The sequence below is a fragment of the Corvus hawaiiensis genome, chromosome 2, assembly GCF_020740725.1.
Source record: "Corvus hawaiiensis isolate bCorHaw1 chromosome 2, bCorHaw1.pri.cur, whole genome shotgun sequence".
NCBI lineage: Eukaryota > Metazoa > Chordata > Aves > Passeriformes > Corvidae > Corvus > Corvus hawaiiensis.
Genome location: NC_063214.1, coordinates 95701546 through 95729522, shown reverse-complemented (window position 1 = coordinate 95729522; position 27977 = coordinate 95701546). Strand labels below are relative to the sequence as shown.

At 42.9% G+C, this 27977-nt stretch overlaps 1 protein-coding gene across 3 annotated transcripts in view; it reads left to right on the top strand.

Annotated features, from left to right (window-relative positions):
• Positions 1–27977, top strand: part of EDAR (ectodysplasin A receptor) — a 70610-nt gene that overhangs the window by 30082 nt on the left and 12551 nt on the right. For all 3 annotated transcript variants that reach the window (XM_048327082.1, XM_048327071.1, XM_048327063.1), the window contains exons 2-5: positions 16060–16128; positions 16837–16959; positions 18034–18215; positions 23019–23104. In XM_048327082.1, the coding sequence (XP_048183039.1) occupies positions 16078–16128; positions 16837–16959; positions 18034–18215; positions 23019–23104 (442 nt within the window). In that variant the 5' untranslated portion in view covers positions 16060–16077. The remainder of the gene's footprint in view (positions 1–16059; positions 16129–16836; positions 16960–18033; positions 18216–23018; positions 23105–27977) is intronic.

Below are 27977 nucleotides of genomic sequence, written 5' to 3'. Positions count from 1 at the left end.
CACAAAGCTTCTGAGAAGCTCAGTGTCTCCATGTGAAAGCCATCCTGCAGTCTTTCACATAGAAAAAAAAATGCAGCCAACACTAAGCCATTGCAGATGCACTCCAAAAAGACAATATATAAGCTTCACTATAGCATCTTCTAGGCTCTACACATTACATATCTCTCTGCTTTGCTTTTATGCTCAGGATGGCAGTTAAATGCAATTAGTGACACCATTTCTCTCAGGTCACTTAAGGAGTTAACCAAATTTTAACATAGTTGTTTAAAGAGCAATTAAATATCTGCAATGGATATTTGCAGACATAGATAGTTTTGTGTTGTTTTGTTAAAATAGATGTTATCTATGAAGGTATCCTCCTGTAGTTTGAGCTCAGAGTTGGCCACCAAGTGACATAGGAGACACTCGGTGAAGTTAATGGACAAAGGGGAGCAATTTCCCAGCTCTGTTTAAAGCAGAACTGTTCTTGCCAGCGCTCATAACTGAGATGTAATACATTCAGTCCTCAAAAAAGAGACACTAGAATTTGAGGATGAAAGCATATTTTTGTAGTGGAAATATTGCAAGGATATTCTGCCAGAAAAATCTTTTTCAGCAACTTGAGCATCCAACTCAAAATAGCAGCTCATGATGCTGGAGTCACTGCTTTCATCCAGCATCACAGTGAAAAGATGTGAGCTGGCATGGCTCAGCAGTCTGCAGGAGAGACGATGACAGCTTTCTGAGGGTGTAGATTGCTTTTGTTCTCCAGATGAAAACACTCCTACCATAGCAGCCTCAACATCCCCTACACCAGCCTGGCAAAGCAAGGAGCATAAAGAATGGGAATGTGTTGCTATGGCATCACTGGCAGAACAGAAAACTTGGTAGAGTTTACTCTAGCAGAATGAAAAACCCAGGACAGTTGTTAGGCACAACCGGAATGTATTTGCTGCGGTATAAATAGAAACACTGCAAAACTGATATATGTCTAACAAATGCAAGATATTTTTTCTCATCTTGGTAGTAATGCCAAATAGCTTATGGGGAAGAAAGGAGAAGAGCAAGTCAGAAAACTTACCAGCTCCAAACATGTAGCAGCTTAATAGATGAGATTTTAGTCTCCAGTAGATCCCTAGCTGACTGCAGGATCCTTATTCTCTCACAGCCTGATCCAGAGATGTGTGAAAAAGAGCTTATAAACTCTTTAATGCAATGATCTATCCAGGGTGGCCAAGGCTTTCACGAAATTGCTCTGTTCAGCTTTAGACATTCATCTCAAGAAACATGAGGTCACAGTGGAGAAAAATCCAGGGAGAAGCACAAGCAGACAGTGCTCCAGAAATCGTGTCTTAATGGTGCAAGACTGGATGATTCAGAACTGTTTTACATAAAAGATGACCAAGTTAAGGTCACAAATACCTAGGAGACTACAGCAGAGCAGAAGGAAATAATCATCCATGTCTGTAGTGGATAAGAAAAACAGCAGTTAGCTCCAAGTGAAGAGAGATATAGATGAGACATGCAGAGAAGCTTCCTAACAGCAGGAATGGCACAGCACTGGAACAAAGAGATGAGGGGAAACTGTGTAATCTCTGTCACTGGAGGTTCCCAAGATGCAGTTAGATAAAAGATTGTTGGTGTGGCAGAGAATTTCTCTTAGTATGAATCAGAAGAGTAACTTCTCTGAGTGTGAATCAGAAGGTAACTTCTTGAGGTCCCATCTGGTCCTGGTGTTTTTTTTTGACAACTGAATTATATGACAACTGTTAACTATATAATAAGTACTTATCACAGAAACACCTTTTTTTTTTTTCTGACAGGATGCACTTTAATGTACTGATACGATGAATTATCAAAGGTCTGTATAATTCTCTGTAGATCTCATCAGATGATGGCTTTGTGGTCTGGTCTTTCTGGTGTGTCTTGGAGGTAGATAGACTTTTAAAGAAAGTACAGCTGAGAAGATGCAAAAAACCTTGTTTTAATTAGGTTAATTTAATGTAGCTCTGAGATTTGTTTCAGCATAAGCTTTATTCTGTTAATGTTACTTCATAAAAATCACTGAAAATTTTGGGAGATAAAGTATAGGAAGAACATCCATTCTGGCCTTGCAATAGGAATTTTTATGTTAAAATAGTTGTCCACAAATATTGCACACATAGACACAAACTACAAAGCTGTCAGATGTGATAGAAATGAAATATAGGGAGAATTAACTTCTTCCATGTTTAGTAATAAACTGCATGAAGGCCATAAGATGGGGATGCAATATCCAAACCAGTAAGCATCTGTGGTCCAAGTTTTCCGATATAGGTCCATGTGAACTGAAGAAGAGTTTGCAGTATCATCTGAATTGCAGGCAACTGTAATCCAAGGAGAGCCTTCAGCCTCTCATTGTTGCAATTACAGTGAATTCTTAAGTGCCAGGATAGTAAAAAAAGCACTTAAATCTACAGCTGTAAGCTATTCTTCTTCTTTCTTATAATCCTGATAGATATGAATTATCCATTAATTGCCAAAGTTATTTTTAATCTTCTTAGAATTATCTTAGCTAGTTTAGCCAGCTCTGCTTTCTGCCTTGCACTGCTGTGCAATCCACAATCTGAGTGATGTACCTCCAACCAGACACAGTCAGGTTCTCCTCTGCCAGGGACCTACTGCACTGTTTCCCAGCAGCTCATCTCTCCCACCCAGAGCCTGGCACATCTGGCTTCACCCCTCATCCTGCCACAGCCATATTACAGCTTAGCAGCTGTGTGGGACCTAGTCAGGCCATTTCTGAGTGCCTCCTCAGCCACCTCCTCTTTTCTTGTGAAGTCCAAATGTGATCCACCAACCTGTGGTGAGGTAAACCTGCGTTCTTGGCCACAAGGCTCTCAGACAAAACCCTTCATGGCATGTCCAGCCCTGAAAAAAAAACAAAGCAAAGCAAAACAAAGTAAAACAAAGCAAAGCAAAACAAAACAAAACTCACAAAGCCCAGTGAGAACCTCCTCCTCCATAAGTTCCAAAATCCGGGGACTGATGAATAAGCACAAACTTCCAGCAAGTTCTGCCTCTTCCTAGCCTAGAGGGATCCTAAATAGCTTTAGCACTTCTGCCCAGCTCTGCTCTGAAACCTGTTTAAATATACCCACAGGGGAGCTAGAACAGTGACTGGGATTAGCTCAAGTCATCCAACACAGGTATAGTCCTGGTGCAGGTATCAGAATCTTCAAGGCTGGAAAACACCTCTAAGACCATCGAGCCCAACCATTAACCCAGCACTGCCAAGTCCACCACTAAACCATGTCCCCAAGTGCCATAGCCACATGTTTTTTTAACACTTCAAGGGATGATGACTTCCCTAGGCAGCCTGTTCCAATGCTTGACCACCCTTTCAGTGAATAAATTTTTCATGATACACAATCTAAACTTCCCTGGATGCGACTTGAGACCATTTCCTCTTCTATCACTTATCACTTGGGAGAAGAGACAGACCTCCAAAGGCTAGTGATAAGGTCCCACCTGAGCCTCCTCTTCCAGGTTAAACACCCTCAGTTCCTTCAGCTGCCCCTCATCAGACTTGTGCTCCAGATCCTTTACCAACTTCATTGCCCTTCTTTGGACACACTTTAGCACCTCGATGTGCTTTTTGTAGTGAGGGGTGAATATGTAATTTACATTTCTCTACAGTCTGAAAAAGACACAGAGAAGCACCCATCTCCTCTCAGCTGTGCAACTGCAAAACCATTATGAGGACCCCAGTGAGAGCACGTTAAGGCCCCAGTGAGAGGGTGGCTGAGTTACAGAAAGTACATGTCTCTCGCAGGGACATGTCCTGGGCAGTCCCAGTCTGTCTGCCAGCTCAGGCTCCTCTGAGCTAACCGGTTCCTGCACGTGCACTGCTCAGGGGGAGGGCTTCACTCAGAAAGGCAGGACCTGCCCACCTGCCCAAGTGTCTTCTCTCCTGCCATGTAATTCATGTGTTTCACCTGTGGTAGCGGCTCTATGTATACGTATCCCTCAATTTCCAGCTCCTAGGTTCAGGCCAGAATACCTACACGTCTTCCTTCAGGGTGGTGTGTTACTAGGTTTTGTCCTACCGACTAATTCTTCCCTCTAATTCTTGTCACCATCCCTAGACACTCGGCACAGTGCAGCAGAGCTCTGCTGGGGAAGCGTGAGCAGGTCTCTCTGTGCTGCCATGGGGCAGACATCCCAGCTTTCTGTCAAGCTGTCTTCTCCCATGCCTACAAGTAAGAGCTTGAGCCTCATCACAAGGATGGTTTAAGGCTCATCCTGTTCCCCTTCCACTGCTCAGCAAAGGATGGCTCCAATTCTGCTTCCTGAAGCCACAGCAACCCATGCCATTCCATCACGCTGTGATTGCTTCCAAGCCTGGAGGCCCTAGGCACTCTGATTGCCTCTAGACCTGGAGACCCCATTCCGTTTTCCAGAGTCTGCCAGGCAACTGGCCATGGAGCAGCCAGCAGGCAGGACCCCACCACAGGGCAACTGCAGCCTGTGCTTGGCTCTGCTGCCTTCCAATTTTGTCACATTTCCCATTCCTGTTTCCACCCTCGGTGCCCTCTCTCCAGTGCAGGCTCCTGGTCTGGACAACAGCACTCCATGCCTAGACTTTTGCCCTGGTTTCTTCTTCTGCCCAGCTTCAACCCTCCTCCCCAGCTGCCCTCCAGTCTTCATTTCTCTTCTAACCAGAGAGCAGGGAGCCCTCTCCCACCCAAACCCTGGTATATAGGTGTGGCAGCACCTTGTGGGGTTTAACTCTTAAGCAGAGCTCAGAATAATTAAGGGGCCAGATGGATTCCTCCCACAGTTTGGCGGCCCCGGGAGAGCTGGGATGTGCATACATTACCCCTGCAATCCTGCCCACAGCGTTCTGACACCACACAGCTCCTGTTTTCATGCTGTTCCAGGCAGCCTTTGACGGATACAGGTTTGCAATGTGCAGACAGGACCTTTGCCATGTCGAAATGCCTCGGAGCAGCAACCACCCATGTTGGCAGGCTATTAGGTTTCTATAGACTTTAGACAAGTCTCCAGATGAACATCAAACCATCTCAAATCTCCTCAGGGGCTGAGAATTAAAAAAAATTTTTAAAAATCCCACACCAAACTGATTTCGCATTTCAGGATTCCCTGCAGCTTTGTAGCTAATTTGGAGTCTGTTGATCCTGGTGCCAATAAATAGTTTAATCTGTCTCTGTACTCAGACTTGGTTTCATCCTCAGGTTAGCATTGGTTGTTCAAGCTAGCAAGTCAATAATCAACAGTACATGTAGGGGAGATACTCATGCATATTTGTTCCATTAAACAGAATGTCTCATGGTAGCTAAACATTTCTCTGGAAATCTTGCTTTCTCAGAAGCAGGTGAGTGAAATATTAGCACTATTAATATATGTGCTAATGCACTGCCCCCCAGTGGAGTCAGAATCCAGTCCAGGAGATCAAGCTTTGCCACTTGTGGAACATGGGTAAATCAAAACATTAAATTAACCATTGGTGGGGCAGTATTAAATATATTCAAATGTGTTTTATGGGGAGGATGATTCACATCCAATTTTAAGTTTGCAGTACAAATAGTGCTGTCCCAGAATATCTCCTTTCTCAGCAAGCACTGCAGTTAGAGGGAGCAGGTCTTCAGCTGTTTGTGGGAGATGCTTCACATTTCCAAGATTCTAAGATGAGCCATAGAAAGTTCTCATTTTTAAAGAATATCCAAGTCTAAAATGTCTTAAGGCTGCTGAGGTATTACACATAACTATTAAAGCAGCTGTAAGGAGCTACAGGATTCACTACAACATCCCTCATCATCTGGTAGGAAAATGTGTCTCTTTCTGGTTGGTAACAGAAAAGATTATATTTATTTGATCATATTGGACGTTTCTGGAGACAACTTTAAATACTCTCACTGGCTCCTTGTTTTCCAAACATTGCTTCACAGAGGTCCCTTTCCTATCATCATTTAGTTTTCCCTACAGCAACACAGCAGATCGTAAAACTTGAGGTTAGGTTCACAATTACATTCAGACTCATGGCATGTCCAAAGACTCTTATCAAAAAGCAGCTTTCCATGACTACAAATTTTTAAACATGCAACTAAACATCTAGATGGTAGAAATCAAGACCATAAGACTGTGACATTCACTGTTGTGTCAGTTATTCTCTGGTGTCATCCTCTTCATTTTTTCCACAGTGCTCTGCCATATTTCCATCACATCACCTCTGTGTCAGGACAGGGTAGTGCTTCTCAAACCACATCTCCATGTTTTCTTGTGCCTGTGTCGCTGGAATGGGATGAGGCAGTGGATGTGCTTATGAGTGATAAAAATATCTTTTCTTCTCAGCAGCTTAGTTGGGTTGTAGCACCATAAAAGGCATCTGAATCAGCTAAATGACCAATTAATGGAGTGAGGAGAAGAAGAAATATAAAGCTGATGTGAAATACAGTATATTTGAAGAGAACATATAGGCTAGGGTTAGCAGTACCCAAGCCAGAGGCAGTCAGCAGCCCTCCCCAGGTGACTGGGGAAGGGTGTCATGGACACCTTGTAGTGCACAGGGGAAGATCACCACCTGGCACAGCACCAGCAGCAGGAATACGGCTTCCTTTCTGCAGATATATTTTCTGAAAACCACATAGGCTTGCCTTCCAGGTCATTAGTTTGCCAGCCTCAACTCCCCACTTCGCCTGTGCTTTCTGGAGTGCCTGCTGTCAGGTCAGCAGGTGGCAAAGCTGGGCCTTCATATATTGTGGGGTGGCCTGCAGCATGTGCAAAGGTTTCCAGTTACCTCAGTTCCCAGGCCACAGGTATCAAGGCTGAGGCACCAGTGGGACCCATGGAGGGCAGACCCACACCTGCCCTAGGGCAGCCATCCTAGCAGTTTTGCTCAGCTACCTGCAGCGAGCAGCCCCTGGACACCACTGACTCCTTTTTTCAAGATGGGTGCTGATAGCCTATTCCCTCTCCTGAAAAGCCTGTTCCCTCTCCTGTAAAATCACAGAAGAAATAGAGACATTGAACAAATTAAATGTGCAATATATCCTTGGTAGGTAGTACTTAGCTCCTAAGTTCTCCTTGACAAGAAGTTTTAATTCCTAATAACGCAGGTACCACAGACTGCTTGGACTTTGATAAAACATTTGACACTCATATGCATAAGGAACCTGAGATAGGTCCTACAGGTCACATCAAAAGAGCAATCACTGAATTGAAGACCCCTGCCTGGTCTCTCAAAACCAGTCTTATTTAAGAGTGTATTGGGCTGCAAGTTGCAATAAAAAGTGGCTGAGTGTGCCATGCTGGAAAGCAACAGCTGTTCCCAAACAGGCAGGGTACAGTCACAAGGCTGCTGCTTTGTAGGAAGGAGGTCAAATGGTTATTTCCACAAGCTGACACCTTGTGTGGCAAGGTGGTGGTGTCTCAAACTTTTCCTGAGTCGTGCAATGGTGGTGTTGGGAGAATAGGAATGGAGAGATGTCTTTCATTAGACCAGCTGATAGACCTAGAAAAAATAAACATCTCAAGCCTAGTTCCTTCATCAGGTCCAGAAGGCACCAGTAAAATCCATGCTAACTGCAAGGCAGAAGCAAGAATTCTTGGATCAGTCTTGCTATGCTAATAAATCCCTCTACATGAGAGAAAAAGGTGGTTAACACCTGTGGAGCATGGGGGGGGGTGTTACCTGAGAACAAAGTGACAGGCTGTAAGCTCCTGCAGAGAGGAGAAAAAAGGAGGAGGGAAGGAAAAAAACAAAAAAAGCCATTAGCACCTGTGTCGTATTTTTAAATACATTATTACATTTCTGGTATTTTGTAATTAACCCGAGTTAATTGTGAGCTCTTGGTTTGCATATTTTAGCCCAGAGAATAACCAGTTTTTAAAGCTAGCTTGCTACCTTGAAAGGCTCAGCTTGACATAGCCTACTAATGGGTTTATCAGATAAGGTACCACTGGGCTTAATGCGCTCCTTAATTAGGAATGTAAACACCTTCATTAAAAAAGAAATGAGGGCCTCAGAGAAATTATGAAGAGATTTTACGATTATTGACTCAAAAGAGAAAGTATTCCAACAGAGAAAGCCATTTCTCCCTTTTTCTCTAGGAACAGAGGCAGCATACTTTGTAATTGCAACCCGACATGGCATGTTGACCATAGAGATTCCACTGCACTAGGACGCTCCCTGAGATCTGGGACATCCTGGCTGAACAGAGATTTGAGGGACAGTCAGCCTCTCTGAAGGCATGTGTGTATAAATAGATGTGTTTGTGTACACCCACGTGCCTGTAAACACGTGATTCCTGCAGACATGTCCGTGTGATGGGCTGCAACTTCAGCTCTCCTTAGCCAAGGTGGTGGTTGTTCCTCCTCTCGCCTCTCTGCATGTGGTGGTTGGCATAAATAGCAGCCTCAGCAGGTCATAGCTTGCAAGTACCCACAGATATGGGGGATTTGGTTGCTTAGGCGTGCTCCTCTGCCCAGCACTGGGACCGGGAGCTGAGTTTTGGCCTCTATGCCCCATCTCCTCACTGAAGCCGTGGGGGTAGCCATGCCCATGAGATGGGTGGGCGTGTGGGGCACATGGGGGCTGCTCCCCTGGACCATGCCTCAGCCCCCTGCTTGGGGCCGCGGGGCCCGCAAGCCCTGGCTGGTGCTCCAGGCCCTGTGCCGTGCCCTGCAGCCGCCTCTCCCCTTGGGCACCCCAGCACGGCGCCTGCTCGCTGTGTGGCCCCTGTTCCCAGCGGAGAGCTTCCCTCCCTCTGCTCTCTCTCCCTGCTCTTCCCAACAATGGAGGCCCAGGCAGCTTGGGATGTAGTTTTGAATTTAAATGCAGCCAGCCTTTAGTTTACGAAAATAATAAGTCCCCTTCAAACACAGTTATGTAAAAAGTAGAATAATAAAAAACTTAATGTTTGTTGGCAGCGTACGTATCCCTTTGTCTGTTAGACAGAGGCCTGTTGACAAACAAGAGGCTTTTCTGGGACTCTAACATCAAGTACCAAAGTATACATGGCCAGGACCTAATACTGCCTCCATTACCTTTGCCAAACAGTGAAACTGCTGCGCCATTGTTTAATGCACTTGTACAAAGAAGGACAATTCATGGCCAGGACCCTCCTGATGACATCCTGTCTCACGCAGGGACCTGCTCTGCGGTACCCTCAGAGGCACTGCCATGCTCTGCTGCATCTCCCTCTCACTGCATCCCAGCTGCTATTCACTGTGCCTGTCAGCTGCAGTAATTCAGATGTTTTCATGTAAACCATGGAAAAACCAGAACTCTCTGTTGACCTCTCTAACAATATTTGGCTTTTAGTTAAGAAATGCAAATGTACTGTAGAGCTAAGAACAGACATTATTTGTTGAATGGTCACCATGGGACTTTTATTTTATTTACAATTTCAATAAATTCTGTCAGTGGTTACTGCAGGATTTCACCTCAGCTCCTTCCTGTAAAGTATTTCTAAATTTCAACCATTATTGTATTTAAATAATAATACAATAATAATACAATAATAAATACAATAACCAACCATTCTTGTATTTAAAGAATGAGAGTCTACATTGTGCTAAAAATCATCTGCTTCCCAAATATTGTGGTCTTTGAAGGTAATCAGCAGCTCCCAGGAATAGATCCTGAGAAATAGAAGCAAAGTGTGAGCTAAACCCTTATTGGTCTTAATGAAAAACAGCACTGTTCTTACAATATTACCTGTCATCTAGAACAGTAAAGCATAGTAAAAAGGAAAAGGTTTTAGAAAAGCACCATCATTGCTTTGGTAGTTTATATTTTCCTAATAAGCTTTCAATTTTCTGCTCCAAATGGAAAGCAGTACTTGTCTCAGGAGAGCTTCTGAATCTAAATTGTTTCCATATCAGCAGTTTTACCTTGTCCCTGGAAGCAAAATTCCAAAAACAAGTTTCCTGTCCCTTGGGTAGGATTAGATGGGGAAACTTCTTAGGAAACAGTGATGGAGAAAACACTGAGCAGATGTGGCACTAAGACAACCAACCCATCAGACAGTGAACAACTGTGTTGCTGCTCATTAATTCTCATCTTAGAAGTATTAGGCTGGGGAATCTAGCATGTTCACTTGCAATTTTTCATGGTGATGTAAGATCCATCTTCCCACTATTTTCATGGAAAACACAGATGCCCTCTGGCAGCTGTGAGCTGGCAGCAGGGCGAGCTCACCTGGGTGGTGGAGCAGGAGATCTGCTGGGGAGGATGGGGTGCAGTCCTAATGTGCCCCCAGCACCACCACCTTTGCCAGAGCTTCTTAAAAGATGAGTCCAAGCCCTCCAAAAACAAATACATGAGCAAGGAAACCAGGAGGAATAATATGACCACTGTAGCACTTTCTGGCAGACATTAGGAGGAGCTGAAAATAATCAGAAAGTCTTCATGGAAATCACCTTAGAAAAAACAAACAGAGGTGGAAAGCAAGCCTACACCACTGAGGAGAATCCTCCTTGGGACTGGCCAAAGAATTCGAGATTTTTCCCCCCATTTTTCCCCCCATATATATATATATATGTGTGTGTGTGTGTCAGAAATATAAGGTTTCTGGGGGTTTTTTTCCTTAATTATGCATCAGGACACATCACAGATTTATTTGTTTATTTATTTATTTGTTGTAAAACACCAATAAGAAAGCAAAAGAGCCTATGTAACTTATCCTAAGATCAGGGCAGCCTTTTGACTGGGGGAGATGCAAATCCCTGCTCACATTTTTGCCCTAATATTTTCTTGTTTGTATAAAGCAGTAGTAGCCCCCATGGCAGGAGGTCATGAGTGCCTTTTCCCTACAGTATCACTTCCCCATCAAAACGTCATCTTTCCCAGCATGAAGGTCACTGAAGTGGATGTGTTGTGGTCTCAGCCTGCAATATCAATGAATTACCATTTTCCCGCCCAAAAAATCCATCCTATGCTCACTCCCCTCTCTCCTCCCCTAGTGGCTTGAGGCAGCAGGCAGAGAGGTTGCTTGTGAGCCATGTGCCCTAAGAGGACTTTGAAGCAGGAATGGAGATCACAGTGGTCCTCCTGCAGTTCCAGCCTGGCAGGGTTAGGTTTTGGAGAGATGCTGCTGGCAGGTAAAACCTATGTCAGCCTAGGGGAGAGGGTGAATCAGGGCCGTGCCAGTAGCAAGGGGGCTGGGGCACAGCTGGCTCGGTACCAGCCGCGTGTGAGCTATGGGAGACCCCAGCATCCTCTCAGACCTTGTTAATGCCCCCTTTCTGCAGAAATGTGTCAGTAATGCAGTGTGTTGAAAAAAGCCTTTCCTTCTTTCCTGCCTTTGCTTTGTTCCTGCATGGTAGCCACTTTTTGCCCTGAAGACCTTCTCATAAAGCTGATGGGTTGCCTACCTGAGAGCTGACATGTCTTTATGTAAGGTGAAAAAACAGGTTGGAATACCAACTTCCAGATGTAGTTTCCGAATAAGCAAGTCTGTAGGAGATGGATGGCTCTTCATTAGGCTTAACTGTCCCCAGGTCCTCAACACACAGCGCCCCCATTAACAAATTAAAGAATCTTTTGTCTCGTCTTGTCAATGCTGTTCCCACTGGAAGAAGTCTTGTTTCTGTGCCCAATCAATCAATTATTTTTCTGACAGAGTTGCCAGATCACAGGGCAGTTAATGTTTTATGTGTAGCTTGGGTTGTTCTCACTGCCTTTTGATGTTTCAGGTAAAAAGGAAGAATGGAGTTGTATCATTTTAGCACTTTTTACATCTCTCTGAAGAAATTTGTAAGGTATTTGCAAGGTCAAAGTGATAAAGAAACCGTGGGAAACAGTGTAGTTGGTGTTGTCCTACAAATGTAATAATATTCCGTACAATGTTTTTTTGCAACAACGCAAACTGGAATTAAGGCTACAAAATCATTTTCTTCCATCATCTCTGTGTTTCCATTTACTTTCAATTCTCTGAGTTTATTCTGTCCCCAAGCATGCAGTGCCATCATTGTAATTCAGTGATGGGCTTCCCTCCTGAAAGCAAAACTCAGACTGCATCTTTTTTCAGAAGTCTGGAGCCAGACTGAACTCTGCTGCTGAACTCTGAAGCCTGTGAGGCCCTGCAGTGAGGATTATATGCTTATCTCAATTAAGAAGGATTTAGCACCATCAGGAGCATACAGAGATTATCTACTGAGCTCATGCAAAAAACTGTGATAATCTGTGGAAAAGGTGGTTTGTGAGGTTCCTCCCATAAACCCTGGGAACTCAGGGCAAGTGTTGGGGTTTGCTGGTGGCCCCTGTGAAGTACATGCAACTTGCCCACCTTTATTTAAATGAAAGCCTTTGTCTTGCATTCTGCTGTTGTTAGTTGGGGTCTTGGATGTGGATTGATGATTGATATCAACTTGCCAGCTACTTAGGAATTACATTCCTAGCCACAGACCTGATAACCAAACTGCTGCTTAGGAAACGCCAGGAAAGAAACGCATACAGACCTATCGGAATTGGCACAGTTGTTTGAGACATTGGTTGTGCCTTTCCCTCTCACAAGGTTGTTTTCTGTCCTTGAAGTATATCTACATCAGTGATGAAACTAAAGAAATACAGATACCAAAAAGCCCCCATCTCTCTACGTAAGAAACATTTCTCTGCTTCAATCCAAGTGTTTGTTTTCCTCCTTTTTCCAACTGTATTTTAAAAAAACCAAAAAAAGTCTATGGTAGGAAATTATTTTTCCACTGTATTACTTACTGAACCCAGAGAATTAAAAGAACATGTAAGGTCATCCATTGAAAGCTGTGAGCTTTAGCTTCATCCAGCAGCTGTGGTAACCTCATTGTTTGCACATTTCATATATTTACTCTGATTATACTCATTGATGCTGTAAATATCATGGCAGTGCTACCTAATAATCTAAGTAAATTATCTAATTCAACGTCTAACTACAATGCATGATGCTTCTTCTTGTTTGGACAGCATGAATGAAGCATTTTCTACCTGGTGATTTATTTATTTAATTACTTATTTACTTATCTGCCAGTTCTTGATAAGAAACCACAAGGACTGTACGGAGGGATTTTTGGTCTGAGAGGAGAAATATTTTAGTAATAGGATCCCAGTCATCTCTTTTCCTGTTCCCTAACTTTCTGCTTTGCAGTCTACAGGAAAGTAGCTGAGACAAGGAGTCTTTAATATTTCTTGCTGTGGTTGCCACTGGGAAAATAGTCTTCCTTTTCCTGTCATCTTATGTGTATATTCTTACCAGCTATTAACGAATATGCCCAAAAGACAAAAATAGCTGTAATTAGCAACCCCCGCTAGTCATGACGAGACTTGCTGTGTGTTGCACACCTGATCCACAAAGACACCGGTCTATGTTTTACACCTCCTCTCTGGAGACACCCACACGTCCCAAACAAAAACACAAATCAGGATCTCTGGAGGGCTTGGCAGACAAGCTGCCGGAGATCCCAAATTCTTTAGGAGCGATACCATAGTCCCAGCAAAAAATACACCTTCAGCTCCTTCCCACTCACTGCTTCATGCCATCTCACAGGAGAAAGTCATTTGCTTCAGCCAAAGTGGAATAATTCATTAAGAACTAATTTCTTTTAATGGTTAGGGGCCATAATGTCTGGTCACCCTTTTTCTTGCTTCTTGGTGGAAGCTGGCTGGTTTTCTGTGTCTTCATAGGTATCAGCTAGAGACAAAAGCGATCTGGCACTAGATCCCTTGTTGTGTGGATGGGATTAATGAGTGACAGATAGCATGGTGCAGATATAATTTACCATGCCTGAAAACTGACAGCAAGGCCAAGAGCATCCTGGCATACCTTGGTATCTCCCCAGCTGAGTAACTACCTGTGACCCTACTGCCAGAAACCTCCTTCATCTCCCTCCCCCCACTCCCATGTTCACTCCTGTGTTACAAAATTAAAGTGTTTTGAGTTTTAACTCCAAAGGAGGAAAAAACCCCAACCAACCAACCAACCAACCAAATAAAACCAACAGAAATAACACAGCCAATTTATGGCAGTGTACTTGAACAGGAGGTTGAATACCAAAATTTAACTTTTTTGATACTGCCATTTGCGGGAAAAGTCTCCCCTGGAGTTCTAATCTAGGCATAGTTAGCACTTTGAAATGGTTTTTTCCAGTTAAAAAGGTATTTCCCATATGCTTGACATATTGCTGCATAAAATGATGGAATGCAGGGGGAAAAAAAGTATGTTTACATACAAAACATACCCCACATGCATATTTATATTAAGAGAGAGAAAAATATTTTATTTGTGTATGTATAACTTGACACTTTCAACATTTTATGTAAATAAATGCCAAATGAAGAAGATTGTATTGTACATTAATGGGCTACACTTCTTCATTTCCATTTTTCAAATCTGGCTATGATTGCATACAAGTATCTCAAACAGCGAACATCTGGGTGGCTTGAAAGCAACTGAAGAGTGTTTTTGCTGTAGCATATACTCTTACTGTAAAGTTACAGATTCAAGATTTACTGGGGAAATTTTTGTTTCTGAGCAGCCTCAAACTAGTTTTATAATAAATGTGATTGTTTAGCAGTATCAGTGGGGACACAGCCTTAATGATATTAATATCTAAGGTCTAACAAACTCTTTTATAATTAGGGTACAGTTTAACATACATATGCATTAAGACAATATCCTTGGAACTTTTCCAGGCGACTGCACTGCCATAGACAAAGCCTTCATCCAGCTTCATGTTTGACACTTTATACAATGCAATTACTATTTTCCATCTCTTACCTCCAGATTTAGGACAATTTATCTCTGATTCTCTTTTGTTTCTAGGTTTCAAAGTGCAATTTCCTGCACAAACGAGTATACTCATAATTCAGGTTGTCCACCCACCCACCCAGTTACCTGTCTCAGCTAGCCCAGTTGCTGGAAGGAACATATAAAGCAAGTTCATAGCTTGATGCTGGAGTGATATAATCTTTGCTTAATCTACTTAGTGTTTAGAAATGTAAATGTTAGCAGCTATCTCAAATACTAGAGCACTGCTCTAATGTAAGTTGTATGCTCGAATGTGGCACAAAGCAGTCATTGTACTCTTCTGGGAGGCTAAAAGTCTCCCAGCATCTGAGACATGGAAAATTGAAAGAGTAGTTTACATCTACTAGGACCAAAATGTTGCAACTGTATCTCAAACACTTGCAATTTGAAGCTCTAAAATCCCTAGGCATATTATGTACTGTAAAAATAGAATTAAATAGGTTGTATCATGCTAAAAAAACCAGTTTGTGCCTCCTTTTCCTGTCTCTTTTTTCACCGTAGAAAGAAATACAGTACATGAGTATGGAACATTAGCTCTTATTCAAAATTAATCATTTTAAGAAACTAAATAAATTATCATGTATGTTTGTAACATTGATTTCAGCCTTTCTTTTTTTCCAACTGTTTTAATAGCTTTTCAGATACAAGATTCGGCTCCTTCCTTGGGTGTAACTTCTTAAATCTGCAGTTTGCTCAGCGAGAACAAAAAGCAGCTGATGCTTCCTAAAGAAGGGAAAGCAGCTCTGGGCTTTCTCAGTGGATCCACAGGAGCTGGCAAGGGAAGTGCAGCCCTGGTGTTCTGATTGCCCATGCTGCTTGCCATTGGTTCACTCCCTGGCTCTGCTTTGGCTGCTCCATACTGATCTTTCCCAGACAAACCTGATGTAGCTCTAAGTAGTGTGGACACAAGCCAGGCTACTGATCCCCAGCCCTCCTTCATTTAGTGGTCAAGACGCAGCCCTTCGTTCCTCTGTGGGAGGATTTCTCAGCAAGCCAAGGAGTGCCAGAATTCAGACTTGGTTCTTCATCTTTCACAGATTTTTGTAAATATGGCAAAACTGGATTCCTCTCTGCCATTTTCTTCTCAAAGAGAGGAAAGAGGTGCAGTCAGGGTGTGTGGTGTCTGTGTGTGTGCACGACTGCACGTGCACAGCTCCCCCTCTCTTTGTTTAGACCTCTGGGCATCACTCCCATGTAACCTTTGTTCTTCTTATGAGCCCTTCTGTTCTTATTTTGGCAACACACATAAATATTTACTCATGTTCATAAACAACCACCAATTCTATCTTTTCAGGTAAAATATCCAGAGAGCATGGCTCACCTGGGTGAACGTAAATGGACTCACGTGTTCCCTTTCCTGGTGGTAGGTATTTATGTGTGTACATGTCTCTCTAGTGTGCTAAGATGACAGGGTTCTGCTTGGGTTACTCACAACCACCTGTGAATTATGGCAGAACCACACATGACCTAGGGACTGAACCTCAATGCAGTGAGCAGTTTCCATTCCATAAAACACCTGAGAATGTGCTGCTTAAACCGTGGCTGCCAGGAAGGAGGGGGAAGAGGAAGGACCCAGGACAAGGCAGAGACAGAAGGTGCTGGAAGAGCAGATTAGCCTGGGTGTCACATGAAGCACAGCCCTATCCTGGCTGTGGCCTGGGGCAGTGCATTATCTTGGGTTGTTATAGCTGTCCCTTGCAGTCACATTTATGAAGGCCCATTAAGAGATGGGAGTGGTGAGGGTGTGAACCACGGGCATTTGCTTGTGTGGGAGAGCATGTGAGTTAATAGGTCAGGAACCACAGCCTTCAGTGTTTTAAGGAGTGGCTGTGCCAACAAGCATGAATGTCAGTCTCTGAGAAACTCTTGGAAGTACCAGGTTGCTGAAACCTGCATCTGCTTCCATTCAAACAGTGTCACCACCTCTGCTTCGGAGCTTCAGGGCTGTTTCACGCTGCGGTGCTGGCCCTGCTGCCTGTTAAGCCTCAGCAGATGGGCAAGGGGAGGGGGTGAGGCATGGAGGACAATGGCAGTGGAAGTGACAGTGCTCTGGAATGCTCTCTGGTGACAGGTCTCCCTGGTGTACTCTGCCAGTGCCGAGTACTCCAACTGCGGTGAGAATGAGTACTACAACCAGACCACCGGCATGTGCCATGACTGCCCCAAGTGCGAGCCGGGTGAAGAGCCTTACATGGTAATTTCAGCTTCTTCTGCTGCTGGGGGGCACATATCGAGCACCAAATGCGAAAAACAAATGCTTTGTTACATGGCAGTAATGTGTGGGTGGGAAAGGAAATGGGGAAGGGAATGGATGCTTGAGCAGGAGCGCTCACACCTCCAAGTGGGAGCTAGGTATCGTGCATGCATGCCAGCAAACCACATCCCAGGAGCAGCCTGTTAGAAGGGATACTTTAAAAGTTGAAAGGTAAAAGTTCCATACACAGTCTCTGCCAGCCTGTTCTCATCTCAATAGTTATTTAGAATCTGATGCTGATGTTCCAACACAGAGTGATAAATTGGTCAGTCTGGCCCCCCACACTGAAAAGTTAATTTTGCTCTCCTGCTAAGATATTTTGGCACTAGAGGAACTTGTATGTTTCTGCAGTATTTTAAATTATGGTTCCTAAGTAACCATTTGATTTACAGCAGATAATTGTTGCTTATTAAAAAAAATAAATTACTGAAATCCTGTTTGGTTTTTAATGGGATAAACATCCTATTGCAAGCATTTCACACAGTTGGTAGTCCCGAACAAGTATGTTTGAATAATAACCAGTTGTGTTTAGTTTTATTTAATCTAAACGTAATGTTCGGCTGGGACATATGAGTTCAGAGGTTACAAAATCTCATCCAAACATTGCCTTTTGGGCTGTTCCCTCTGGGGTCTCCTAGCCTGAAAGCTGCTGATAGCCCTGCTGCAGCTGTTTCTGCTGTAGGAGTCTTCTCTACTCTTCCATTTTCAGTTCACTTTCTATCTAAGCAGCAGCTGAAATTCACTTCCACAATTTGCTGGACTGTGATAGAAGTAGTATGGGGGGCCACTTACAAGCAGTATGGTGCTCCAGTTCCCCTTCTCCCTCTCCAGCACGCAGCGTGCTGCATCCTTATATCCCTGCATGGTCTTTTTAGGATAGACACTAACAGGCCAAATGACAGACTTCTCTCCCCTTGTGCTGCAAAGCCAACGGAGCAGGTTGTGAACATTCTCTTTTGCTAGAAGTTGGTGTGCAGCACAAGTCTGCTTTTGAGTGACTGTGTGTTGTTGCAGACATGTGGATATGGCACCAAAGATGAGGACTATGGCTGCATCCCCTGCCCTTCAGAGAAGTTCTCCAAAGGAGGTTACCAGATATGCAGACGGCACAAGGACTGCGAGGGGTTTTTTCGAGCCACAGTCATGACGCCTGGTGATCAGGAGAATGACGCAGAGTGTGGTCCTTGTCTCCCAGGGTAAGGACTTATCTGTGGACATTTGCTCTACCCAAGGCACTGGGAAGTACTTTTCTAGTGTCAAAATCTCTGACAGCCTCTGCATGTCAAAGCTGACTGTTGGTACAATACTGGTAAATTATGCTTTTTCATCTCTGCTAAAACAATACATTTAAATGTTTCAAAAGCATTGGTGAGTTTAATAAATCATAGAATCGTAAAATAGTTAGGCCTGGAAGGGACCCTAAAGAAGATGTTTTTAATCTTACTGAAATCTAACTGAAGAAATAGCTGTTTGGAACAACTAGAAAACTTTTTCTCTTACTAGAAATGGAAAGGGAGCAAGCACAGGTGTGCAGAGCCATTTTAAATGATTGAAGAAATCCAGCTTGGCTTCCAGCTGTAGCTTCAGAGTGCCACCTTCCAAGTCCTGCATCCTACAAATGAGCTGCATGAAAGCACCTTGAACACTCTGTAGGGTCTATGCTGGCACTACAGCATGTTTAGGGGTATAAAATATCTCCTCTCCGGATGTGAACAGCTGGCACATTTGTCAGTAGTTGACAGCATTAGCTAACATAGCTGTTCAGTGAGATTTACCAAGGCATTTTAGTCTCTCGGGTCCTTTCTACACAACAGAAAGGAGTCTAAGGAGCTGTTAATGTGTTGTGTGTAGTGTTGTTCAAAACAAGTTTCAGGCTGGCTGAAGGGCTTGAAGTAGATGCTATTTATTAAGTCCATCTTTGTAATGGTCTCTTACACTCGGTATAATTCTGATAATAATGGTGAGGAAAGAAATCGCTACACTGAATATGTGTATCCTTTACAATATTACACCTGAAAGTTTGCAAACCCAGACATATATTTGCACTCTCAATACTTTTTGTAGGATGAGTAAATTCGCTAAAGTACAACCTCACCTTACAAACCTTTTCAGTTTCTGCCACTGTTTCTCTTTGGTTTAGAGAGTAATTCCTGCTGACATTTGGTTTTTATGCAGTTTGCAGATGCTGTATAACCCGCACTCCCTATAGAACAGGAAGCCCTGTTAAAGAGGCCCTGCAAGCTTCCAGGTTTATTTTGTCAGTGAGTCTGTGTGAAATTTTCACAGTTTACAAATAAAATGAAGGACTTGTCTTGCTGCCAGCCAAACAGACTGATGATAGGATATGTTTTGAAAAAAAGCTCCCTCTTGACTTCTCCCCATACATCATAAAGAGCAAGAAACTTAAATAGTGGCCACAGTTGCTGTTTTGCAATTTTTGTCAGGACTAATGAGGTCACCCAGGTGGGAGCAGGGTGCTGGCAGAAAATAATCAGCTTGCACAGCTGGTGCTTGGGGAGAAATCTCAAAACATCATGTTTGCACAGGTGTAGCCTGTAGCAGAAACTGGTCTGCCGGAATCTGGCTGTGTGCCGCTCCTCCTGCAACGCTCAGGTCCTGGGATTGTTTGGCAAAGCCAGCAGTTAAGGAGAAACACCCTTTCAGTTCAAGCTTGAATAGATGGAACTCCCAAGATAAACTAAATATGAGCTAAAACATGCTCTGAAGCTGCCCTGACTCCTCAAGCTACTTAGAGTCCTCAGAGTTTGCTCCTGTGTTCTGGTGGGGGAAATGCAGAGCCTGTGTGTCAGAGCAGAGAGCTGGTGAGTAGCTGATTGTCCTTATTGCCCCCAGTGCCACAGGGACAGCCAGGAACCAGGGTGAGTGGCAGCTGGGAGGGTGCTCCCTTGCCTGAGCAGTAAACCTCGGAGAGCCCCTGAGCTGATGTGAGGGATAAAAACAAGGCTTCACTTTTCAGAGGACTGCTTCCATAACACACTGCAGACCTTCCCAAGCCCACAGATGCTGCCTGCACTTAAGGACATCTCATCCCTCTGCTGTTTTTCACCAGCTCAATAAAGAAGCCTGAGGAAAAGATGAGCATATGGCACATTCTGTACAAAAGTTTTCAGACAAAACTGATCTGGATGCCTTTTCCAGTGGTTACAAGTGCCATCCTCTGTCCTTTGCCTTAAAATAAGTGCTGGATAATTATATATTTTTCCTTCAATTTCCTTTTTTTCACTATTACTGATGACCAATTTTAGGGAAGAAGGAGACCTTTGGTACAAGAGGAGAGGTCATCCACTATATAAAATAAAAAATAACACTGTCATCCCATATAAAATAAAAATAACACTGTCAGGCTCACAAGAAAGATGCAAGACAGGGAAGATTTTAAAGGCTTGGTTCCAAAGCTGTGATCCTCAAAACCAAAGTCCAGTTGCCAGTGAACTCTAGAGGTACCTAGACTGAACCTCCTGGGATGCTGCAGGCTTCATCCTCTGCTCCAGCCCAGAAGTTCTTCCATTATGCCAAATAGGACAGGTTAAGAATGTGGAAATTAGGTGTGACTCAGACTGTTTTCCTCAATGGGGTGATCCATTAGGTGTTGCTGGAGTGTGACTGAGATCACAGCCAACTATAAGCAGCAATGGCAGGTCAGAGCAAGGGTCCCTCTAGCCTGGTTGTCTGTCTTTATTCAGCAGTGGCCGTAAGGAGTAAGAACAGGTCGTGTATAAATAATACATATCCCTTATGCTGTCCCAGCACCTATTTTCAGCTTGGGGTATGTCCCCAGTCCCCTCACAAGATAGAATTGCAATGGGATCATTTTCTTTTTAAATGCAGTTAGAAATGCCTCTGCTACTGACACTTCCCCATTTCGTGTGTTTGTCCATGGCTACAGCAAACGCAGGGTCAGTTCTCTGTTTTCTGTATGAAAAGGTTCAGCCAGTGAATTCCTAATGAAATTAATCCCACCCTTGCTGGTCTGGATAAGGCAGCAGATGCCTCCCCCGAGGATATTCCTCCTTGCTGTCTCTCTGCAGACTGTCCCCTGCTGAGAACAGCTCCTGCCCCGGTCCCAGGTTCCCTGTTACGGTGGGAGGGCAGACCTAAACCCGGGTCCAGGTCCCTGAGTCTGGAATGACACCACCAAGGTTAGCACAAGATAAGCCACTGTGGTGTTAAGCAGGAAAACAAGTCCATTTTTCACCCTAGCCTCTATTCTTGGATTTTGCCTGTAGCCTCTCCAAACCTGAGCCTGGCAGGTGGAAGGAAAGAAAGAATAAATCTCATAGTGGAAGAGTAACACTGTGAAAATTTGTTTTTTCACTAGTGAGTCATTTCTCTGTAGTTGGTGATATAAAACTATCACGTTTCCAACATTACCTTTAATATCTGGTGCATTGGAAAGTAACCAGAAACAAAAATCTGTTGCCAGTACTTCATGGGGATGAATAATTAATGCTTGCAACTGCAGAGCTTCCTACTCACGTGAGCGAATGGTTGCCGGTTGTGAGCATCCTCTTCAGTTTTTTTTACATGTCCTCCACCATTCTGCGTTGTGGTGAAAACCAATAATTATTCCACCAGCTTGATTTAATTAAGTGTCAGAAGGATTGTTTGTCTTTCCTAAACCAACACATCTATTAGGCTGTGGATCCTAACTGTCCTGCATTTTTCTTCATAGATTTATATGTATCTTTGGCCTTCCACTCTTTCATTTTGTGGTTTGGCAGTCTTTTCCTATGTATTTATTAACTGCTTTACAGCCTAAAATTATGTAGGCCCCCATATGAGAGGAAAGATGAAGTTTTAGAGAATAGTAGAGTGGTAGATGCGGCACAAGAGATATTTGAAGGAAAGAGTGAGGATGAATCTTTTAAAACCAGTAAGAAAGAAATGAGGAACGCTGTGTAGCTCCCCTGCTCTCTGAGTTTCCTCCAGGCCTTGTCTCCTCCTTGCATCTCTGTATACTCTATTTGCTGGACCTATATCCCTTATTTGCCATTCGTTAATATGCCAACTGATTTTGATGGACTGTTTCAGCAGCGACTTCCTAACAATGCATACATTTTCCAGAAAAGAGCCCATACTGCACATGCACAGACAGGTACATAAGAGCAGAGAAAACAGATCCCCAGTTGCATAAAATGTTCGTAGTGTTGAGTTCCTGTCTACACAGAATGGGTTATGAATTTATTAATCTCTTCATTAAAATATGTGGTGATTTACAAGTGATTTGTAAAGACATATCCATAACATCAACAGTATGATGTTACATCAACACGTGTATGATTCTGATATAATTACTCATTAGGGTGCATGTGGATCCAGCTCTTGAGTAGCCAATTACCTTATTTCAACACTATTAGCAGCCCAGAAGTTCAAATTATGAAAACCCTTCCTTCACACTGTAATTCCACTATCAAGGACTAATTTATAAACAATACAGCCAGGAAATTAAAAAAACAAACCAAATCTGTGAAACCTAATCTGCCTTGCCCTGTAAGGGTGGTGCTTTCCTGTATTTTTTATTATGATCTGGCTCAGATTTGGTTCTAAAATGATAGAGATTATTCTTATGGTGTTTGTGAATAAAATTAGCCAGCTGTATCCAACTGGTGGTCTTGCTTGAAAGATTACTGCTTCAAAAAACAGCATTCTCTTATTTTGAAAAATCTTATTTCAGGGCATGCTGTAAACTGCAGCTTGAACTCAGCAGGGAGACTAATGTTGTTTTAGGCAGTGTTACCACTTCTTGTCATGTCTAGATGTTTGATTAATTACATTTTAGGAGGAAAGGAAGAAGAGAAACACAGTCTCTATTCAGGCAATTTGAAAAAGAAAAAAAAGAAAGACTAATCTTTGCCTCAAATTGCTTATAAAAGTTTTTAAAAATGATTTTATCTCCATATAATTGGTTGCTGCTGAACCATGTTCAGTCATATCATATTAATTTGCACTGTTTTGCCTCATCTTGCCTTTCATTGCAGTTACTACATGCTGGAAAACAGACCTCGGAACATCTATGGGATGGTTTGCTACTCGTGCTTGCTGGCGCCTCCCAACACCAAGGAATGTAAGTGTTCTGACATTTCTATGCATTTCATCTGGTTTTGACTTAAAATCATCTGGACGCTCAATGTGAATTCTTTCAGTGATGATAATTATGTTCAAGCAATAAACCCAGCTCCAGTTGAGCAATTTCTGCTTCCAACTAGCCTTGCCAACAAAGGGAGGGAATGCTTATCATTTGAGGAAAAATCTTTGATTTTAGGATCTACTATTGCTCATTTGTTCTCCAGTTTTCATCTGTTAAGGTATCCCATGCAGGACTTATTAGGGTAACTTAACCAGTAGGTCCAGGAAATGCCATGTCTGTGTATTTTTTTTAATTGACTTTCACTTCACCTGTGAGGAAAACATGGGACAATTTGTAGATTTGTAATTTGTAGGAGTAAAAGGTGCATCACACCTTTTCATGTGCTTTGGCAAAGTGATTAGAGGGTTGACATTGATGTATGGTGGTCAGCGCTGATAAGACAATTAATTCTGTGTATTTCATTGACAAAAGAGTCTGTAGTTTGCTAATTGAAAAAATTATGTATCGATGTGTGTGTGATGCCCTAGAGGTACCTGTTCCTTTGCATACCATGCACATGCAATGGTTTATCCATCCTCATGCCATGGGGAGGAGGGACAGCTCGCACCAGCACTGTCCTGCAGAGGCAACCCCACAGAAAACTGCTTTCTTCTTTAGGGGGCAAAGAAAGTGAGAAAAAGAAAAGGGGGAAAAAAAAAGGTGCTGTGTAAGCACTGCTCAGCAGTAATGAAAGAATTATCAACACCAGTTTGGTCACAAATCCAAACCTTAGCCCCATAGTAACTGCTACTAATAACATTAGCCGTACCCCAGCCACACCCAGGACAGAGAGTCATGGTGGAGATGAGGGGATAAGGTAGGAGGATGCAGATGCACCTGGCTGCCCCACTGGTGGGAATAGAGCCATGCATGCTGCTAACCCATAGCTGGAAATTAATCCCTTGCTCAGCTCTGATGGTCTGTCTCAAATACATGCTGAAATGGGTTTTTAGTAGTATCAGACATGTTATAACTTACTGATTTTGGAAGAAACCACCAGATCTTATGACTATAACTCAACTAAAAGAAAATAAATCTTTGTCTTTTGTAGGATATCTGGCAGATACAATAGGTAATTTGTTTCTGTAAGGAAAGTATGATCAGCACAAATGATTAACTACATGCAATTTTTAGCTTGATAAACACAAGAATAAATATATATTATCTTTGTGAGGAATTTAGGCAAGTGTATAAACCAACAAATTGACTGGGTACTAAGATAAAAGAAAACATTAGTCCTAGAAAGACTAAATATTTCCATTTTTATCAAGTCCATGAAACCAACTATTTGATTACAAGTGTTCAAAAAGCTAGAAAATGTCTTAAAATCCAAGTCCCTCAAACCACTAAGCTCAGGTAATTTGGTTTAGGATATCTAAATATCTGCACCCCATTTGGAATGGCAGTGCCCCAATTCATAGGCATTAATTTGTACTCCAGATGGAAAATCAGCCTTGCTGCACGAGCCCCTTGAAAAGCTCCCTGTTGCTGTGGAAGGCAGTGTAAAATCTGGTATTAGCAGATGATCTTTTTCACACATTTCACTGTTGTCAGATTATACCAGTCAGAGCAAAGACGAGGTGATATGTCAGTGTTGCATAACTGTGGAATTTTTCGAGGTTTGCAGATTCCAAGCTCATCTAAGTGATGCTCTCCAGGCACATAACCTTAACATGAGGATGCAGTTTCTGTCACATGAAGGATAATACCAGCATTTTGGTAGGAATGGTTCCTTTGTGTAGAACAACTTCTGCTTATTAACTGGCTTATTAACTGGATGGAGATCCCAGTATGAAAACTCCAAATGGCCCCAGGAATCTTCTGTTCCTTTGTTGAGACTTCAGAATAGCAATGAACAGCATTCAGGAGCCTAAACCCCACACTGCAGTGTTGCCTCTCCCCCAGTGCTCCTGTTTTTCAAACTCTCCTGCGTACATCACACCTCTGGAGAAAGGTGATCCAGCACGTAACAAGGAAATGAGAATGGCAAATTACTTAAAAATAGGAAGCTCGGGATGACAAGCTCTGGGTTTATAACTCTAGACAGAAAAGTGAGGCCAGATAAATCCTGTTTCAGGCCTTCATTAGGGCTGAGGCAGGATGGGAGAACAGTGGTGCTCTCGTTAGCTGGAAACATTCCTTGCTGGGGAAGTGCCTGGACTATGTGTTACAGATGGTCAAGTCCAGGGGTATGTGCCCCTGCATGGAAACTTGCTCAGGGAATTTGTCTGATGACACGTTTTATCTGGCAGAAAAGTATTTGGGTTTGATCAAAGGGTAAGAAAATATTTTTCAGCTCATATGCAGTCAATAAAACTTGAATGGCCAAGGACACAAGATGAACACCCCATGCCCAGGCATCTGGAAATATTAGAGTAAAAAGGACTTGAAGTGAGAAAGAAATTTCTTGATGGGCCTGTGTCACCTTGTTGGGATATTTTTCCCTCTCAAAGGACTTGAGACATAAATAGCACAAAATAGCATGGAAAAGAGGGGGAGGAAAGGGAGATGCTTCACAGAGGTCGGAGGTTTAATTGAGCCAAACATGTCACCAGTTTATGGTGTTGAAAATCTCACTGGTCTGAAGGATGGGAGCAACAGTTCTGCAGCCTGGGAGGATTAACAGGCTTCAGTGGCAGCTTGTAGGCAGTGGGACTCACAGGGAAAGGGCTGTGCATACATGAGCATAACAATGTGTGCTGTGTAGCAGGAAAGCTTTTGCTTACTGTGAAAAAGGTAAACTTCACCATAAAGACTGAAGTTTGTCCTACCTTGTGCACTGTGAAACAGCTGTGTAAGATTTCTGGCCTCTCAGCGCGCAGCTCCCTTGAGTCTCCTGTGCAGGAGCCTCCCTGCTGAGCACAGAGGAGCATGATGAGAAATGCCAAAGGCTGAGAACTTCAGCTGTGCTTGAGGCACTCATGAGCCATCAATGCCCCTTGCTAAATGGGGATATGATACCTCTGTGATAAATAACAGCACTGCAAACGGGAGGGGAGGCAGGTTTTCCATGTAAATCAAAGCATTAAGGTAATGAACACCAAACCACTCTAAGATGTGGCTTCCCACAATTAATGGTGCTGGGTTTTCTGTCAACACCTCTGGAACTGGAGTCACTTCAGGCCTCTGACTATGTCGGGTGTTTTCGTTCTTTTTCTTTTATCCATTGTAAAAGTATATGCAAAAGACAGAAGATTTAGCCATATATGGAGTTTCTCTGGCAGAGAGGTACAGTTACTGCTGGAAGAGATTTTGTCTTTTAGCAGCTGAAACTCTCAATTAGTTTATGTATATTAACTCTCTCTTTCTCTTCAAACTTTGATATTTGCTCCTCCAGTTCAAAAATGTTGGAGAAAAACAAAATCAACCCCCCTACAATGGCTTCAGGAACACTTACTTTGAAGTTGAATTTACACAGTTACATCAAATATGCAAATCCTTTTCCACTCACAGTATATTGGTCTAGAGAACTTCAGCAACTGATTGAGGGTTTTCTTGTTAATCTACTGTATATATTCATAAGTGTGTATGGGCATAAAATACTTCATTATTTTACTTCATTATTTTATTTTATTTCATTTTTTTTGCTGGTTTTATATATAAAACCAGATACAATAACCAACTTGTGTAAGTTTTTACGTCTCACACCTACCAATGATAGCTTGGGAAAATTAAAAAACAAAAAGAAGAATAATATCAATAAAAGAAAACATATGTGGTCAGGCTACTTTTTAAATACCAGAGAGCAAATGACATCTAGAAATAGAAAGAGGATTTTTATTATTGTATCATTAGACCTTCAAAAAGAATTAAACAGATGAGATGGAAAAATTGACTGACGATGGCTTCGTGTGACGAGCTGTAATCAGGGGGGCACATCCATACCCATACTGAAGACTCAGAGCTCAGCCTCCTCAGTTGAAGGGCTTAACACAAGCCTAATGCCAAAACCACTGTATTAGTTAAAATAGTTCTTTCAGAGATTTTTACTTTAACTCTCCATTCTTTGTAATATCACTAATTTCTATTCCTTTCCAGTTTTGTCCTTTTGTAATACAAACAACATCAGGACTTTTTTCCCCTTCTGTTTCAAATTATGCCTACAAACGAATAGGCTTGTTATCTGGAACTAACAAACTTTTTTTCTTTTTTTTGAGTTGTTTGATCTCTGAACATCCATTTCCTCTTCACATGTGTACTTGGAGAAATGTTGAAGGTCGTGCTTTATTATTCACTGGTGGTATGGCCTGATTCTCATCCCCTAAGGATTTGTCCATATTAGGAAAGGAACCTAACCTTAGGATAAAATTGGCCAGCTTCAGCCATCAGCCTTGATGGGGAGGGATCTGAGAAGAAAATGTGGGCTTTGCTGTCTTCAGCTGCTGGGAAAGCTGAGCTCAGGTATCCCTCAGGAGGGTATGTGGTCCCGGTGCAATTCTTCCCAGTAAAACCACTCCAATGGCTTTGATGTTTTCACTGGTGCTGGAGCTGCATCTGCCACAGGGTGCACCACCCGCCCGTGGGAGACACTGCAGGTCTCTGCAGGATTGCTCTGACCAAGCTCAGGAGCTGAAAAACCTGCAGAGCTGCAGCCTTGTACCAACAGTCTGGCCACCAGGACACCAGGGAAATGCGAGACTGGCTCAAGGCAGGTCTGTTCTCTTCCTTACGATACTCTGAAGTCATGATAGCAAAGTTTAAATAGCAATTATCTCCTTCATGTTGCAAGAGAAAGTGGTGATCACACTGAATTCCTGGACAGAGGCTTAGTTCATGGAGTTCTTGTCTATGACTTTCCAGTGCTGTGCAA